Source organism: Tamandua tetradactyla, chromosome 12 (assembly GCF_023851605.1).
Source record: "Tamandua tetradactyla isolate mTamTet1 chromosome 12, mTamTet1.pri, whole genome shotgun sequence".
Lineage (NCBI taxonomy): Eukaryota > Metazoa > Chordata > Mammalia > Pilosa > Myrmecophagidae > Tamandua > Tamandua tetradactyla.
Window position 1 is genome coordinate 2,713,310 of NC_135338.1, and position 15,975 is coordinate 2,729,284.

The 15,975-nt window shown below is 38.8% G+C and overlaps 1 protein-coding gene across 1 annotated transcript in view; it reads right to left on the reverse strand.

Annotated features, from left to right (window-relative positions):
- SYT16 (synaptotagmin 16) overlaps positions 1-15,975 on the reverse strand; it is a 220,500-nt gene that overhangs the window by 34,582 nt on the left and 169,943 nt on the right. Inside the window, exon 4 of the mRNA XM_077122439.1 lies at positions 4,696-4,899. Coding sequence (XP_076978554.1) covers positions 4,696-4,899 — 204 coding nt within the window. The remainder of the gene's footprint in view (positions 1-4,695; positions 4,900-15,975) is intronic.

Sequence of the window (15,975 nt, forward strand, 5' to 3'; positions counted from 1 at the left end):
ACACTCAGAGAGAAGCTAAGGGTGCCCCCCCCACCCCAGCCTTCGGCAGCCCCTACCCCAGGATAAGAGAAAGACCTACAGACAGGATAAGTGAATGGGATGACAAAGTAGATATCATAAATCCAACTCTTATTTACCTATTATCTGGTAGGAAAGATTTCCCCGGTTACACTCACAGCTTCAGCTGGAACATAAGCTCTGTGAAAGCACTAAGTCACACATATCTGCTGCACAGTCTTTATCCACCAGGACAAGGCTAAGCCTTTAGTGGGGTCTCATTAAACCCTAAAATAACTGTGAAAGCCTGGCAGCTGTGATGGTCGGGTTCTGGGGTCAACTTGGCCAAGTGATGATGCCCTGTTGTCTGGTCAGGCAAGCACTGGTCTGACCATTGCTGCAAGGACATCGTGTGGCTGGCTGATAAACCAGAGGCTGGTACAGTAAGCATCAGTCAGTTGATTGCAACTTTGGCTGATTGCATTTACCATCAACCAAAGCCAACCTCCCACAGGAGATAATCCAATCAGTTAATTTTTTTTTTTTTTAAGAGAAGAAGAGAGACTCTTCCACTGCTTCTTCAGCCAGGAAGTCTCTCCTGTGGGAGTGCATCCAGACCCTTCATCAGAGCTGCCAGCTTCCCAGCCTGCCCTAGGGATTTTGGATTCTTCCATCCCATGGTTGCATGAGACACCTTTATACATCTCCTATTTACAGATCTCTCCTGTTGGTTCTGTTTCTCTGGAGAACCCTGACAAACACAAGCAGGTCACGTCTATTTGGAGTGGCCAGGTGGGTAGTGTGTAGAGTAGTGGTGACAGTGCTTTAACAGCGGTTGAGTGCATGATTCAACTAGAGCAAGCATTTAAATTTTAAAATATGGTAGAGCTCTATGCAGGCTATGAAAAAAACAAAAACATTTTCATGGCTACTTCATCCTCGGGGCACAACTTCAGATACCTGATTTAGAACTTTGCAGAACCCAGTATACTGTAGAAAAGTTCCTCTATCCACCTTGTCAGTCTTAATAATTCAGTTCAGGTGCCTCGAAAACACTTTTATAGGATACCACGGAATTTGCACATTCATGCTTTATTTCATGTATTTGGCAAACACACTAAAAAGGGGCCACAGAAACTGACAGAACAAGGGAAATACCATATGCAAAAGCCTGCAACATAAAGCAGAACTGTGGTCTAAGGCTCTAATTAGCACACCCATTCCTCACATACCCAAACACTAAAATGTCCAATTAAACAGCGGGTCATCTGCCGATGTGTGCAGCACCCACCAGGCTTGCAGCACAAAACCTAACTTTGCCAAGAAATTACCCCCATAAAATTGTCTCATGATTTTAATTCCTACCGTGATAATACCTGGATCAGTAATAAGGAAATTTTCAAAAGCTACATTAAGCCTTGAAAAGCTATTCATAACGGAAAAAGATAAGAACTATATTAATGTAACAAACCATTTTCCTTGACAGACAAGCAAGAAATGAATTAGAAAAGCAAATCTGGGGTGCAAGTCAAGTTGCAAGGAGGAGGAAAAATGATTCACCATTACATAAAGCCGTCTTCCCAGGCCTTTAAATTAAAGAAGATTGTATCACCTTAAACACATACAAGAAATAATTGTCCGTTTTCAGAGAATGGATCTTGGCTTAGAAATTGAAGGGCACAATTATGTCACATCAACTATATTTATCTTAGCAGAGAAATTCTTTAACTTGTTCAGTCCATATTCCACTTTGGTAGAGTAAAAACCCTATTACCCAATTACTTTTCTTTATACCTGGAGACCCCTTTTACCTTCCACCACCCATATATAAATATTCTGCTGATCATCTGTGATGGTTAGTTTCATGTCTCAACTTGGCTAGTTTATAGATCCCAATTATTCAGTACCATCCTAGGTATTGCTGGGAAGGTATTTTGTAAATCTGATTAAAGTGGTAATCAATTGATTAGGTCTTCCATGGAGATTATCGGTGACAAGGGTGAGCCTACCTCAATCAGGTGAAAAGCCTTAAGAGAACTGAGGCTACCCTCGAGCAACAGAAATGCCACCTGTGGGGTACAGCTTCCACCAGCACCCCAGAGTTCCAACCCCCCCTTCCTGATGGCCCTAGGAATTTTGGACTTGTTTGGGTACCCCGCCCCCTCACCATCACAAAAGCCAATTTCTTGCAACATATCTCTCACTGGTTCTGTTTTTCTCGTTGAATCCTGATCGACCATCCCAAACCAAACAGCACAGATCTGGGGGGAAATTATGCTGTTTTTGATGATGCTAAGAAGGTGATGCCCAGCTTTTATGAAGTATCCTAACTATTCCACAAACAAAAATAACATGATTGCTTTTTTTAAAAAAAACCTGATAAATAGACTATTATACCCAAGCTTTCATCTCTAAAAATTCCGTGTACAGCCTCTGATCCAAGCCTTCTTTGACATTATTTGGAATGTAAAGACAATTGATGTGCAAGAACACTAAAGATGATACATGAGACAAAAAAAAACACAACTTGATAGAATGTGAAAAAAGCTTTGCCTTAGTTCTAATGCTCTCACTTCTGAATCTAGAATGAAGGCTCTCACTCAAGATGAATATAACAATCTGCCAAGAGTTCGTTCATAGCTCCCACTGTCCTTGGATTTGAGACCCTTAATTTCACTGACCCAACACTTATAAACGCCATTTTAAAGAAGAAGAATTGTCAACGATTAAATTTGATTTTAAAAGAATATGTTTAAACTAGAGTGAAAAATAGCTAAATAGGCAGACTGACAAAGAAAAGGCACATGCAAAAAATGCTCTCTTGGGTGCATGCTTAATCTTTCCATTAATCTTTATTGCTGAAATACATACACTGATATAAAGATGAACAGAAAGAAATAATACAGGGGGAAAATGATGAAATAAAAATTGCATTTCCCTTTCTATGGCATTTGATAACCTAAATTTGAAATACAGCTATTCCTATGGTAATCCCGCAGGTTTTCTTCAAAATGTATGGATAATTCATTCAACACAGTAGACCTTTTTTCTCTCTCCAGTATAGAAAATTTTACCGTCTCTATCATCATCTGTCTAAACATTCAGAATCACCAGTTATGAATAAGAGATAAATGGCTGCTAATTCCAGGAAGGGCAAGGATTAGAGTGGTTGTCAGAACTCTCAGTACATCAGCTGTTTGAGCAAATCAGAAACCAGACACTTGGGCTTCTGGGAAATGGGGCCATTAGCTTTAGAATTAAACAAGCAACTCTCAGGGAATCAACTGCTATTAACTTTCATTAGCTAACATTTGCCCTCTCAATGGAGAAAGAGGAATGCTGTGAGGTAACAGCAGAGAGAGAGGAAAGTGGGAGAGGGATAGAGGAAATGACAGGAGGTCAGCCTGACTGATATTGTGGTTTGGTTACATAAGGCATGCATTTACTGGCTTGCTTTGAGCGAAAAAGAATAGCAATAAAATATGTTATATCAGTCTATGTCAATAAGTGGAACTACATGATGGAAAGTATTATAGTCCTGCAAAAAAAAAATATGATTCTTTTTAATTCTACCTTTCTTTCTTTGTTCTTTTACTGCCTGGTCTGTTCTCACTGTAAAAATCAGAAATTTCTCTTTGATTGTTTCCAGTTTTTTGTGCTCCCCTTTATCTCTTTCTAGTCCTAATTGTTGAAAAACATGGAAGATCAACAAATATGCCGCCTGTGGTCCGGCTGGCCAGTTGCCCAAAAGGAAAGAAGGAAAAGATTAGAGAATTCAGGTCATTTAGACCAGGTTGCCAAAGGGCATGGAGTAACATTTTCTCCAGCTTTTTACTAAACACAAGTCACAGAAGTTTCCCTGTTCCCTGTTCAGAGCTCTGGGCATAAAGGAAAGTACTGAGAAATATTTCAGTGTTCCTTTTACATCCCCTCTCCAGTTTTGTGTGTCTGCCTACCCTCTCCTCAGCCTCTTCCTCTCCCCTTTGTGAAAGGTAACCAGTTCTGCAAGTGAACATAACATGAAGTTACCAGACAGTGACATAAGGCCTTGCTTTTGCCCAGTAATTCTCAAGCAGATGGGGTGCGTCAGAAACTAAAGGGACTGAGGGTAAGAGTGTAGGGACATGTGAAAAAGGGGTTATTCAATATTATTGTAGCACATGTTTTTTATTAGAAAGATAAAAATATCTATTGCTTTAATAATACAAACTCTTAGAAGAAAGGGTAAAAAAATCTGAGGTACTACATACCATGGTAATACATACATATGGAAAATAGAGTCTGTGTGATTCTAAATGGGAAAAAGGCATAGAATTGCAATGTCAATGACAGGTATGTAAAAATTTTTGTACTTATCAGAAAGGAACAAGAGTTTATAAAAGTTGATGAATACTGTTCTATTCATTTAGTGTTCACAATTGACAAAGCAGGAGCCTACAAAGAAGGAAGGGGGCCTACACTTTAGGGGTCAAGGCTTGCCCACTTCTAAGTCATGCTCTCTCCCAGTCCCCTATGTCATGGCTCCCTTGCAAGGTTTAAGGAACCCCTTTTACCCCATTGTAGCTACTGGGTCCTGCCTCATTTTCTATCCCTCTCTGAACCTCAGATGCAAAGTACAGTGATTAAATAGCTCAAAAGCACTCTAAATGTTGCCCAAGCCCTGGTCTAGAGAAAGGAAGGGTTTGATGCAAAGATTACCTTCACAGGCAGACCCCTTGGTGCTATCCTTTTCGTGGTTAGAGAGCCAGCGGGTGAATTTTGGTTTCTGCTCCAAACCTGTCTGCTTTTCCTTTCCTGGAAGGAAACTCTGGGAGCAGGACATAGAAATCTCAAACTGTTTGGTCACCTCCTCGTCATTGTCAGAAGATGTGGACAGTTCTTCATCATCTTCAAAGCTGTCAACTGGAAGCAAACAAGAGTGGATGAGTGCTTTGCATGGACTTCATGATCCAACACTGAGGTAGATAATCGGGGAAAATGTAATAGGAGAACATCAACAGTTAGTCTGGATTTAAGGCAGGCTTTACTGCACAGAAAGAATCTAAAACACTTTAGAAACATAAATTTAAGCACAAAGGGATGAAGTTGGAAAAGAAAATTCATGGAAGTAGTAAAAAATAAATGGCTAGAACCCATGAGAAACCACTGGAACACTCACAGTCAACATAAGTATTCTTGGTGAGCCAGGCAGCCTTGCTCATTTGTTAAATTACTTCCTCATCCTCATAACTGGGAACAGGATATTTAACAGCATATTTTGCCTTATGCATTTCTACTCAACAATGACATGAAATATGTTCTTCATATTTATTAATTTATTAAAATATGCAGACTCAAGCCCCATTTCAGAGAAGAGATATTTGCAACTGGGATTTTCTAAAAGTTTTCCAGTTTTGGAAAAGAGACACCCATATTGTGTTCTTCCCCAACTTGTTTTTATTAGAAATCCTCTGATGTCATTTTTATATCAGCAACCCAACTCCAACACTCACTGAGCTAATCACACCACTCTCCCCATACCCTCTGCACACCAGCGCTCTCATCTTTTCCGTTTCTCCAACACGCTGAACTTGTTCCTGACTTGAGATCTTTGTTTGTCATTCCTTCTGCCTGGAACCCTCCCCCCACCAAATCTGTGTCTGGCTGGTCCCTTCTCATCATTCAGGTCTTATGTTGACTGCTATTTTATCCTACAGGCTTCCCTGGTCATTCTACCTGAAGCAGTTCTCTCCACAGCACTTATCGTTTTAATGTTCAGTTCTCCCGCATAACCTCCAGGAGAAGAAAGGCATCAATTGTTGTGTATACTGACTGTGGTAGTCAGATTCAGGTGTCAGCTTGGTCAGGTGAAGGCACCTAGTTCTGTTGCTGCGGACATGAGCCAATGGTACATGAACCTCATCTGTTGCTGATTACATCTGCAGTCGGCTAGGAGGCGTGCCTGCTGCAATGAATGATGTTTGACTTAATTGGCTGGTGCTTAAATGAGAGACTCAACGTAGCACAGCCCAAGCAGCTCAGCATTCCTCATCTCAGCACTCGCAGCTCAGCCCAGGCCTTTGGAGATGCAGAAAGGAATCACCCTGGGGAAAGTTGTTGGAACCCAGAGGCCTGGAGAGAAGGCCAGCAGAGATCGCCCTGTGCCTTCTCACGTAAGAAAGAACCTCAGTTGTAAGTTAACTGCCTTTCCTCTGAAGAACTAACGAAATAAATCCCCTTTTATTAAAAGCCGATCCGTCTCTGGCGTGCTGCATGCTGGCAGCTGGCAAACTAGAACACTGATGTATCCCCCATTATGAGGAACAGTGCCTGATACATAGTTGCTTAACAAATACTTACTAAATGTTGAATAAATTGGTGAATGCCCAGTGTTCTCCCCAGACTGAGCAGCTCACACGTTGCTCCCTGTGCATGGAAGATTCTTCTGTAGGCCCCACCCCCCACGCCATAGTCAAGGACCTCCCTCATCATTCAGCTCTCGGCATCGACATTATGTCTGACGGAAAGCCCTTCCCTGACTACTTAAACCTGGGCTAGGGGCTCCTTCCATGTGCTGTCGTTTAGCAGTGTTTCCTTCTGTGTCACAGCCCTACCACGTCATCTTGGCATCACCTTTCTAACTACCAATCCCTCCCCTAACTGTATACCCTGTGAGAACAAGGGGCAGACCCAACCGTCCACCTTGATATCCTTCCTGGCCCAGCGCATGGCAGACTATCCTGAAAAGATTCGCTGGATGCAAAGAGAAAACTGAAAACTATTTCCACCTTTAATCCAAAAGTCACACCGTGATTCCAGGGAAAACGACTGTTATTGATTCACAGATAGATCCTCAATCTCACTTCTGAATGAGAAGCTAAGAAGAAATGAGAAGCGATATTTTAAGTGAGAGAAAATCCTTTGAACACCAGTTTGGCCAAAACATTTATTCTCTTAGTTAAGAGTTGACATTTCTGAGGTTCTTTGGAAGACTAGTGACAATAACAAACACTTACTGAGTGTTTTTTATGGCCCAGGAACTATTTAAAGCACCTTATCCATACTCTCTTATTTAATTCACACAAAGCCCCTATTATCGTTTTCCACTTTCCAACTAAGAAAATGAAGCCAGCAAGAAATACAGAACTGGCTGAAGAGCACAGTGCTAGCAAGAAGTAGAACCAAGTTTTTAATCAAGGCAGCCCCTTATCATTATGCTGGAGAACCGGAGAGAGAGAAGGAAACAAAGTCTTCATCTATCTTCTCATGTTAAGTAGCTGAATTCCTGTAGCCAAGTCTCTTAACTTCTCTTACCCTTTGCCTCATTTGCGGACAATGTCTAAGGTTTGGACCCTTTCTCAGGTCTTTTCTAGCTCAAAATTCGATAACTGCAAACCTGATGGTCAATAGGCATCAACATCCTGTTCCCTACTCTCTTTTATGGAACAGCTGGTCCAAGAACAGGAGAGCATGACATTGTCAACTCACTCATTAAATTGGTTGTGTCGAGTACCATGGTAGGACCTGAAAAGATAAGTGTCAAAGCAGACTAGAATTCCCAGTAATAATCCAATAAGGCTCAGTGATGCTTCTGCTAATGTCCCAACAGAGAATCCCCGCCCTTTGGGTCTCCTCATGCCTCTGACACTTTGAAATCTGCTCGGAGGCTGCTTCCTCGGTGATGGGTAAAAGACGGGACTTGGAAAGGGCAGTGGAGGCAGACTGCAGGGTAAATGGCCGATGGCTACGTATGGGATTATAAATACAACTGCATACACTATTCTAAGCCTCGCTCCCTCAAAGTCTCAGGGAATTCTCCATCTTAAAAGGAATGTGAATTCTCTCCTAACAACCATTGAGCAGGAATAGAATCCAGCAGTGGTGCAATTACAATAATAAAAGCAATCATTTATACAATATTTAAGAACTGTATCAGCTTTAGGTAGGTTAACTCATTTACTTCCCATAATAACTCAATGAAATAGGTACCATTCTTAGCTCCATCATATGGCTGAAGAATGTGAGGCACAGTTAAGGTTAGCAACTTGCCAATACATAACAATTCATACATAATAGAATTAAGATTCAAACCTAGGTTTCCTTGCTCCAAAGTCTACTGTTCTTAATTACCCCATCATGCTCTCTCTACCATCTGGTTCTTCAAGAAAAAAACTTCTTGAGTCCTGAGCAAAACTGAAGTCACTGTGTTTATCACTCATAAAACAAAACTTTATAGGTTGGAAATGGAAGGGATTTCCACAAGCACCTCATCCTGTTTCCTCATTGTCACAAAGTGAAACCAAAGCCCAAAGGGGTGAAGTGATTTGCCCAGAGCTGTATTAAGCCAGAATCAAACCCAGGTCTCCAGTATTTTGAGTCATTGGTTTTGCTACATCATTTTCCAATCTCTTTCCCCAAATGGCACATTTTCAAATTAAAATTTGGATTTTATCATTTTTGAAGATCACAGTTACTTGCCTTTTAATGATACATGGCAGCAACAAAATAGCTGATCTGGATTCTTTTCAACTCAAATCTTTGAAAATTACAAAGTCTCATCTTAATGGGAATTTATTTTAATAAATAATATGGTATTTTCTGAAGCACATTATAAATTTAAAGTTCAAATCCCTTTCAGAGCTAAGTACTATACAGCACAATGGAGATTTTTATTAAAATCTTCACCCCTTTACCCAATAAGCTTGACAGTATGACAGAAAAAAAGAGTTGCACAATTACCATTATGAGGATACTTCTTGAATTTTAAAGATCATTCATTTCATTCAATCACAGAATGCAAAGAGAGCTTAGATATTATTCAAGCATATACCACCGAAGAGAAGTCAGACTCTTCCACAATCTTTTTGACGCATGGCTACCTCCACACTAACATGTGTCTCCGTGGGCTTGCACCGCAGGGAGGTCATAGCTTTGCCAGGTGGAGAGCGCTATCTGACAAGGACCCACCAATATCTCGCTCTACTGCAAAGAGCTCAATGTCCCTCTCTCTAATTTTTAATGAACTTTTTCTAGTTTAACTAAGAAGAGGCAGAAGAAATGCAATCTTCACCTTCCACATCTGAGAGACAGGAAGGTGGGACCCAGTGTGACAGAGACGGCCTGTCAGACGACACAGCAAGGCCAGGGTAGCTAAGAGTGCAGTACCTGGAGTCAAGATGCTGGCATTGGAATCTGAGAACTTCCATTTGCTGGTTGGTGACCTAAAGAAATGGCTCAATCTCTCCGAATTTCAGTATTCTCCTTTGAAATTACTTAGTTTTTAAGGTTGAGAAAATGTAATGAGGTAAACCATGGGAAGACAAGTAACGCATGCCTGATACACTTTATACTAAAAACATCTAGCCTGTTACTATCCCCCACCATGGCAGTGCCATATGTGGAAACGCTTTTATGCAGCTTGGCATTTTCATTCAAAGGAAAGACTGTGCCTTTTCTCATAAGGTCTGAGATTAAAAACTCACCACTGGAGTTGTTTGAGGGGTAGAAGGGAAAGAAAAAGGGCTGGGGTAGGGAGAAATGAAACTAATTCTGCAGGCTGGATCTGCCTGCTTTGTAGCCTACAATCCTTTTCCCCAAATCTGGAGGTGGAGCACTTTGTAAGAGTTGGTAACACTATCTGGAAGTGGGCAGTACTCAACACCTGCTCATTTTGTTGCTTGTTTTAAGCAACAAAACTACCAACTGATAAAGCAAGGAGAGGATTTCTTAAGACTGTCTGCTGCTATTTTACAGATGGAGAAATAATTTATAAATGATCAGTACAGCTCCAAGCTTATTAATTCTGTTTCCACCCACAAAGGAGCAATTAGGTAGAGGCAAGTATTGCTCACAATTTATAGATGGAAAGTGGAGATGGATGAGCTGGGCTGTGCTCACTGGTGCAGCACCTGGATGATACTTTTAGCTACAATTTCAGGAGATCCCTTAGATACCAGATTTCTCAAACCACAGCAAATATCTGCCCATGTGCTAGATACAGATAGAAATAAGGGCAAGAAATTAGTTAAAGTGAAAAAGCACAGGAGAGGTCAAAGGTAACACTGCCCCTATCAGACCCTCCCCCAAATGGCCACATTTTTAGAAGCACAATCCAGTCATTTTTGTACTCAATCAGGTTAGGGTAAAATATTTTTAGAAATCATCTAGCCTCAGGTTTTTTTTCACACAATCGTCTATGGATTTTAGGGTTCTCCAAAGGATCCTCAGTGGCCCTACTGAAGCGGCCGTGCAGGCGGATGCAATGAGCAGGCTGGGCTCCAACCTCTACAAGACAGGCTATTTTGCTTTAAATCATTTATATTTTCATAAAATACATTGGGAAAAAAGAGGAGTCCTGACACGTCAAAAAAACATTGATATGACCCAACTCCCCCATTTTACAGAGTAGAAACTGAGGTCAAGACTAAATGACTTACCTATAGTCAACTAGTTAGTTAGTGGCAGGGGAAAGCTTAGCAGCTGGCTCCTTTGTGTGTGAAGTTTTGTCACTCTAAACCTCTTTCGAAATGTTTTGACAATTTCATTTGGTACATAAACTAAGATCTGGCACTTGTAATAGTTAAATACAAGTGAGACAAAAAAAGAAAAATCTTTAATCTCAGTAACATATAACACACTAAACTAGGAAACAAATAAGTTACAATATTGAGAATTCTGGATCCAATAATGGCAAGAGTAAGTGATTTGAACTATCACTCTTACAAATAGCAATTATAAGTCTACAATGATATATATTTTTAAAAACCTACAACTATTGAAGGCACTGGAGAATGACAAAAGCAGGCAGAAACTGAAGAGGATCCAATTCTAGAAAGAAGGTAATTTCACTGGGTGAGTTACAGGATTACACTGCTTTTGCACTGAAAATTCTCTCGAGTCTCTGTGGCACAGGGCACTTAGGACTCAGGTAGAAATCAGAAGTCTTTTTGACTTGAGGTGTCAAAGCATGGAGTTCAGGAAAGTCAGAGCAGCTAAAAATGGATAGGGTGGACATCCCAGAAAGGAAGGAATCACACAGAGGAACCCCCCAAATCTGCATACAAATTTAACTCAAATCTTTGGCTGAAACTTGACCTATGAATACAAGGGTGAAGCTCCAAAGAGCCCATAAAAACCAACAGCTAAAGGGCTGAAATAGCTGAGCAGACATTTCAGCTGTTTTCCACTTCAGGGAAGACTGAGTTAGGAGTCCTAGTAAAACCAAGTTAGAGGGCCTCATAAACAACCCCAGGCTCTCCACTAAAACTCTAGTACGGCCTACTTAGGAGTAAAAGTAAAAGTAAAACTGAAATAGGTTCATCCTAGCAAAGCATAAAACCAGAGCTCCACAAAATAAAGGGAATCAGTCGGTAGTACAATTGTGTGCTGAAACAAAGAAACTCCATTTAGAGAGAGGTGAAAGACTCCGATGCCTCTACATTTCACCTGTGATGTCCAGTACAAAATCAAAAATTGCGAGACATACAAAGAAACAAGAAAAATGTGTTTTTATTATTGCTCAAGAAAAAGAGCACTCAATAGAAATTGGTCCCAAGATGACAGAGATGTTGGATTTGTTAGACAATGACTTTAAAGCAACAATTATAGAAATAATCAAAGAACCAAGCGGAAAAAATGATCATGATGAATATACAGAAAGGGAATCACAGTGGAGAAATGGAAACAATATAAAAGAATGAAATAAGCTTTCTAGAATTTTAAGAGACAATCTCTGAAGTAAAACAAACTCATTGGATGTACTTTTCAGCAGAATGGAGATGGCAGTGAAAATTGAGAACTAGAAAGTATCCCATCCAAAAAACATTTTTAAAAAATTGAAGGAAAAAAATTTTTGTGAACTATGATACTATATCAAGCTGTGTAAAATATGTGTACCTGGAATCCCAGGAGAGACCAGGACACATGGGGAAGAAGAGTATTTGAAAAATAATGTCTGGATGTCTCTCAAATTTGGTGAAAAAAAAAAAATCATCACATAGATTCAAAAACTTCAGCAACTAGTTCAAAAGTTCAACATCAAGGTACACAATAATCAACTGAAAACCAAGGTTGAAGAGAAATGTTTGAAAGTTGGAGGAAGAAGAAAAACACATTCCTTACTGGAAAACCATAGTACAAATGCCAACTGAGTTATTTGAGAGACAGTGGAAACCAGAAAACGATGGCATGATGTGTTTAAATGCTGAAAGATAAAACTGACAACCTGTCATTCTGTATCAAGAGAAATTGTTGACTCAAACAGGAACATAAATACATTTTCATATACATGGTAAGGAAGAACTCATCAGACCCATACTTCAAGAAATGTTAAAGGAAGTTCTTCATGTGAAGGGGAGCTGACATCTAATCAAAGCTCAGATCTAAGGGAAAGAATGAGGAGCGATAACAATCGTTGATATGTGAATATACAAAAGTATTAATGCCTCCTTTTAATTTTTCTAAAAGATAACTGATGAAAAGTTATATTGTACTGTGAGGCTGATAAAATATGGAAAAATAACATGAGACAACAACACAAAGGAGAGAGGACTTAAATGATTTATCCTGTTGCAAAATACAAATCATTGTGCAATAGTATGTTGCAGTATAATGCAAAGTACAAATATTTAAAAGTGGTACAATATTACTTTAAAATGAACTGTAATAAACTAAGGATGCATATGTAATCCACAGAGTAACCACTGCAAAAAAGAAAATACAAATTGGCATAGCTAAATGTTTAATTAAAAATAAAATTAAATACTAAAAAGTAATAGATTAACACCTAAAGAAAGCAGCAAGAACAAGAATGAAAATAGATGCAAAAAAAAGAAAACAAACAGCAAAAATGACCTACCTAAACCCAATAATGTTAATCCATTAAACACAAATGAAATAAAAGAGAATGCTAGACAATAAAAAAGCAAGGTCTAGTTACACACTTTAAATATAAAGACATAGGTTGAAAGTAAAAGGACCAGAAAAAGATATTTCATGTAAATGGTAAACATAAGGAAGATGGCTCAGCAATATTAATATCAGACAAAGTAGACTTCAAGATAAATAGTATTAGAGATAAGAAGGATATTTTATAATGGTAAGGTGGTCAATTAATCAAGTATTGAGATTCTAACACCCTCCTCACTAATTGATAGAGCAACTAAGAAATTCATATAGATTTGAACAACACTGACCTGGATTTATTTAGCATTTATAGAATTCTATACCTAAAACTGCAGAGTATTTATCTTTTTCAAGAGGATCATAAAAAAAGTCTCAATATATTTCAAAATAATGAATTCATACAAAGTATATTCTCTGACTACAGCAGAATTAAATTAAATTACAAAACAATAACAAAATACCCTTAAATGATCTCAAATACATATAAATGAACATCACACTTTTAAATAACCCATACGTAGAAGATAAATCACAAGGAAATCAGAAAATTTTTCAAACTGAATGATAATGAAAAGGCAACAAAATTCTATAACTACTTGTTAAAATGTACTTGGAAATTTATTTTTTTGTATTATATTTCACAATTAAGTACTTTTGTATTATATTTCACAATTAAGTAAAGTGTTTAAAAAGAACTATATAGCTACATTAATCAAGACAATTTTCTACTGGCAAAAAGGCAGACTAATAAATAAACTGAACCAAATAGAGAATCCAGAAATAATCCCATACATATATGGTAAACTATTTTTTGCGAAGGAGAAATTAAAGTCTTTCCCAAAAACGATGCATGAAAAATCCTGAGATGGAAAGTAGATTATAGATTATAGATCACCAGGGGCTGTGGGGAAAAGAGGGGAAGAATGGGGAGGAATTGCTTAATGGGCTGAGCATCTGTTTGGGATGTTGGAAAGTTTTGGTAGTGTACAGTGGTGCTAGGAGCACAATATTATGGTGAATGTAATTAATATCACTGAATTGCAGACATCGAAGTGGTTAAAATGGGAAATTTTGCATTATATATATATTAGCACAATAAATTGTTTTTAATGATGCTGGAGCAAAACGGATATCCATGTGGGAAAAAAATTAACATTTACCCTTTTCTCACACCATATATTACTCAAAACTAATCATAAATCTACTTGTAAAACTTTATAAAAAATTCTAAAAGAAAATTTTTCTCAACCTCAAAAAGCACAGTTCAAAAAGAAAATAAAAAGGTGAATTAGACTTCACCAAATTAAAATGTGGTTCTTTAAAAAATATCATTTAAAAACGAAAAGGTGGGTGCTGCAACGGTGACTCAGCAGGTAGAATTCTTGCTGGCCAGCTGGAGACCCGGGTTTGATTCCTGGTGCCTGTCCATGCCAAAAAAAAGAAGGAAGAAAAAAAAGAAAAGGCAAGCTATAGGCTGAGAGAAAATGTGTGTGACACGTATGTCAAAGAGCTTGTATCCAGCACACAAAGGCCTTTCAAAATTCAGTAAGAAGATACAAATAACCCTATAAGAATTCCAAACAGACAAGTCACAAACTAATATGTACAAAAGGACTATAAATAAATGGAAAGATGCTCAGTATCATTAAACATCATGATAATGCAAATTAAAACCATGATGATAGGCTATTAAACCTGTAAAAGCTGATCATCTGAAGAACAAGGAAGTAGAGCACCTGGAACCTTCACATGTTACTAGTGGCAAAATGGTCAAACCACTTTTGAAAACTGGTAATTTCTTTGAAATGTAAACATATATTTACCATAAAACCCAACCACTCCTATCCTAGATATTTATCCAAGAGAAACAAAAACATACGTCCAAAAAAGGACTTGTACATAAATGTTCATGGCTGCTTTATTTGTAATAACCAAACTCTAGAAGCAACTCAGATGCCTAGCAACAGATGAATGGATAAACAAATTGTGGTATAGCAATATGATGGAATATTACTCATCAATCACAGGGGATGAACTATTTATACTTGCAACAACATTGATGAATCTCAAAATCATTTTAAAATTTTGGGCAAAAGTAGTACACATTACATGACTCAATTAAAAAAATATTCTAGAAAATACAAAAGAACATGTAATGAGAGAAATCAGTGGTTTTCTGGGGTGGGGTTAGAGAAAGGCATGGATTACCAAGGGGCATGAGGAAACTTGGGGTGGTTTAAATGACTGCTTTCTTGATTATACTGATGATTTCACAGGTATTACATGTCAAAAATCAACAAATTGTACACTTTATATATGTGCAGTTCATTGAATTTCAATCTATCTCAATAGTTTTTTAAATGGAGGTTGAAGGCACTGAGGACCTCCCCTACTGCCTCAAGTATTTCTAGCCTTAGTCAATCCATGAGGTGAGTAAGTGGAAATCTATAAGCCAGTGGGGTCTAGAACTTGTCTTCTCTTCCAGATGTAGGGGAGAAGTCTGAGGGCCAACGTACCCACCAATTGGAAGCATCTGTCTTACCCCTACTAGGTCTAACTGGAAAGCTTCTCTGTCTGATTTATATTCTGAGTTTCTAGATATACTTAGAAACGTAGCCCACTCCCTCTCTCTTGACCGACACCTATCTCAGGTTACTAGACTCTATTTCCTGTGCCAACAGTCACTAACTAAAGTAAAACCTTCCCAACCCACAAGTTAATGTTGCCACCACCTGAACCCTCCTGCTGCCATGCTCAGCCACCTACATATATCCCTGTGCTGGTGTGAAACCTTTGTATACCCCAGAAAAACCATGTTCTTTAATCTTCATTCAATATTGCTGGGTGGGATCCTTTTTTTTATTGTTTCCATGGAGATGTGACCTACCAATTGTGAGTAGAAACTTTTGATTAGGTGGTTTCCATGGAGATGTGTCTCCACCCACTCAAGGTGGGGTTGCTTACTAGAGCTGTTTAAGAGGGAACCGTTTTGGAAAAAGCTTTAGTGCCAACAAAACCCACACAGCCAGACACGTTTGGAGATGAAAGAAGACACCCCCTGGGAAGCCCCTAAAGAAGCTAGGAGAGAAAGCTAGC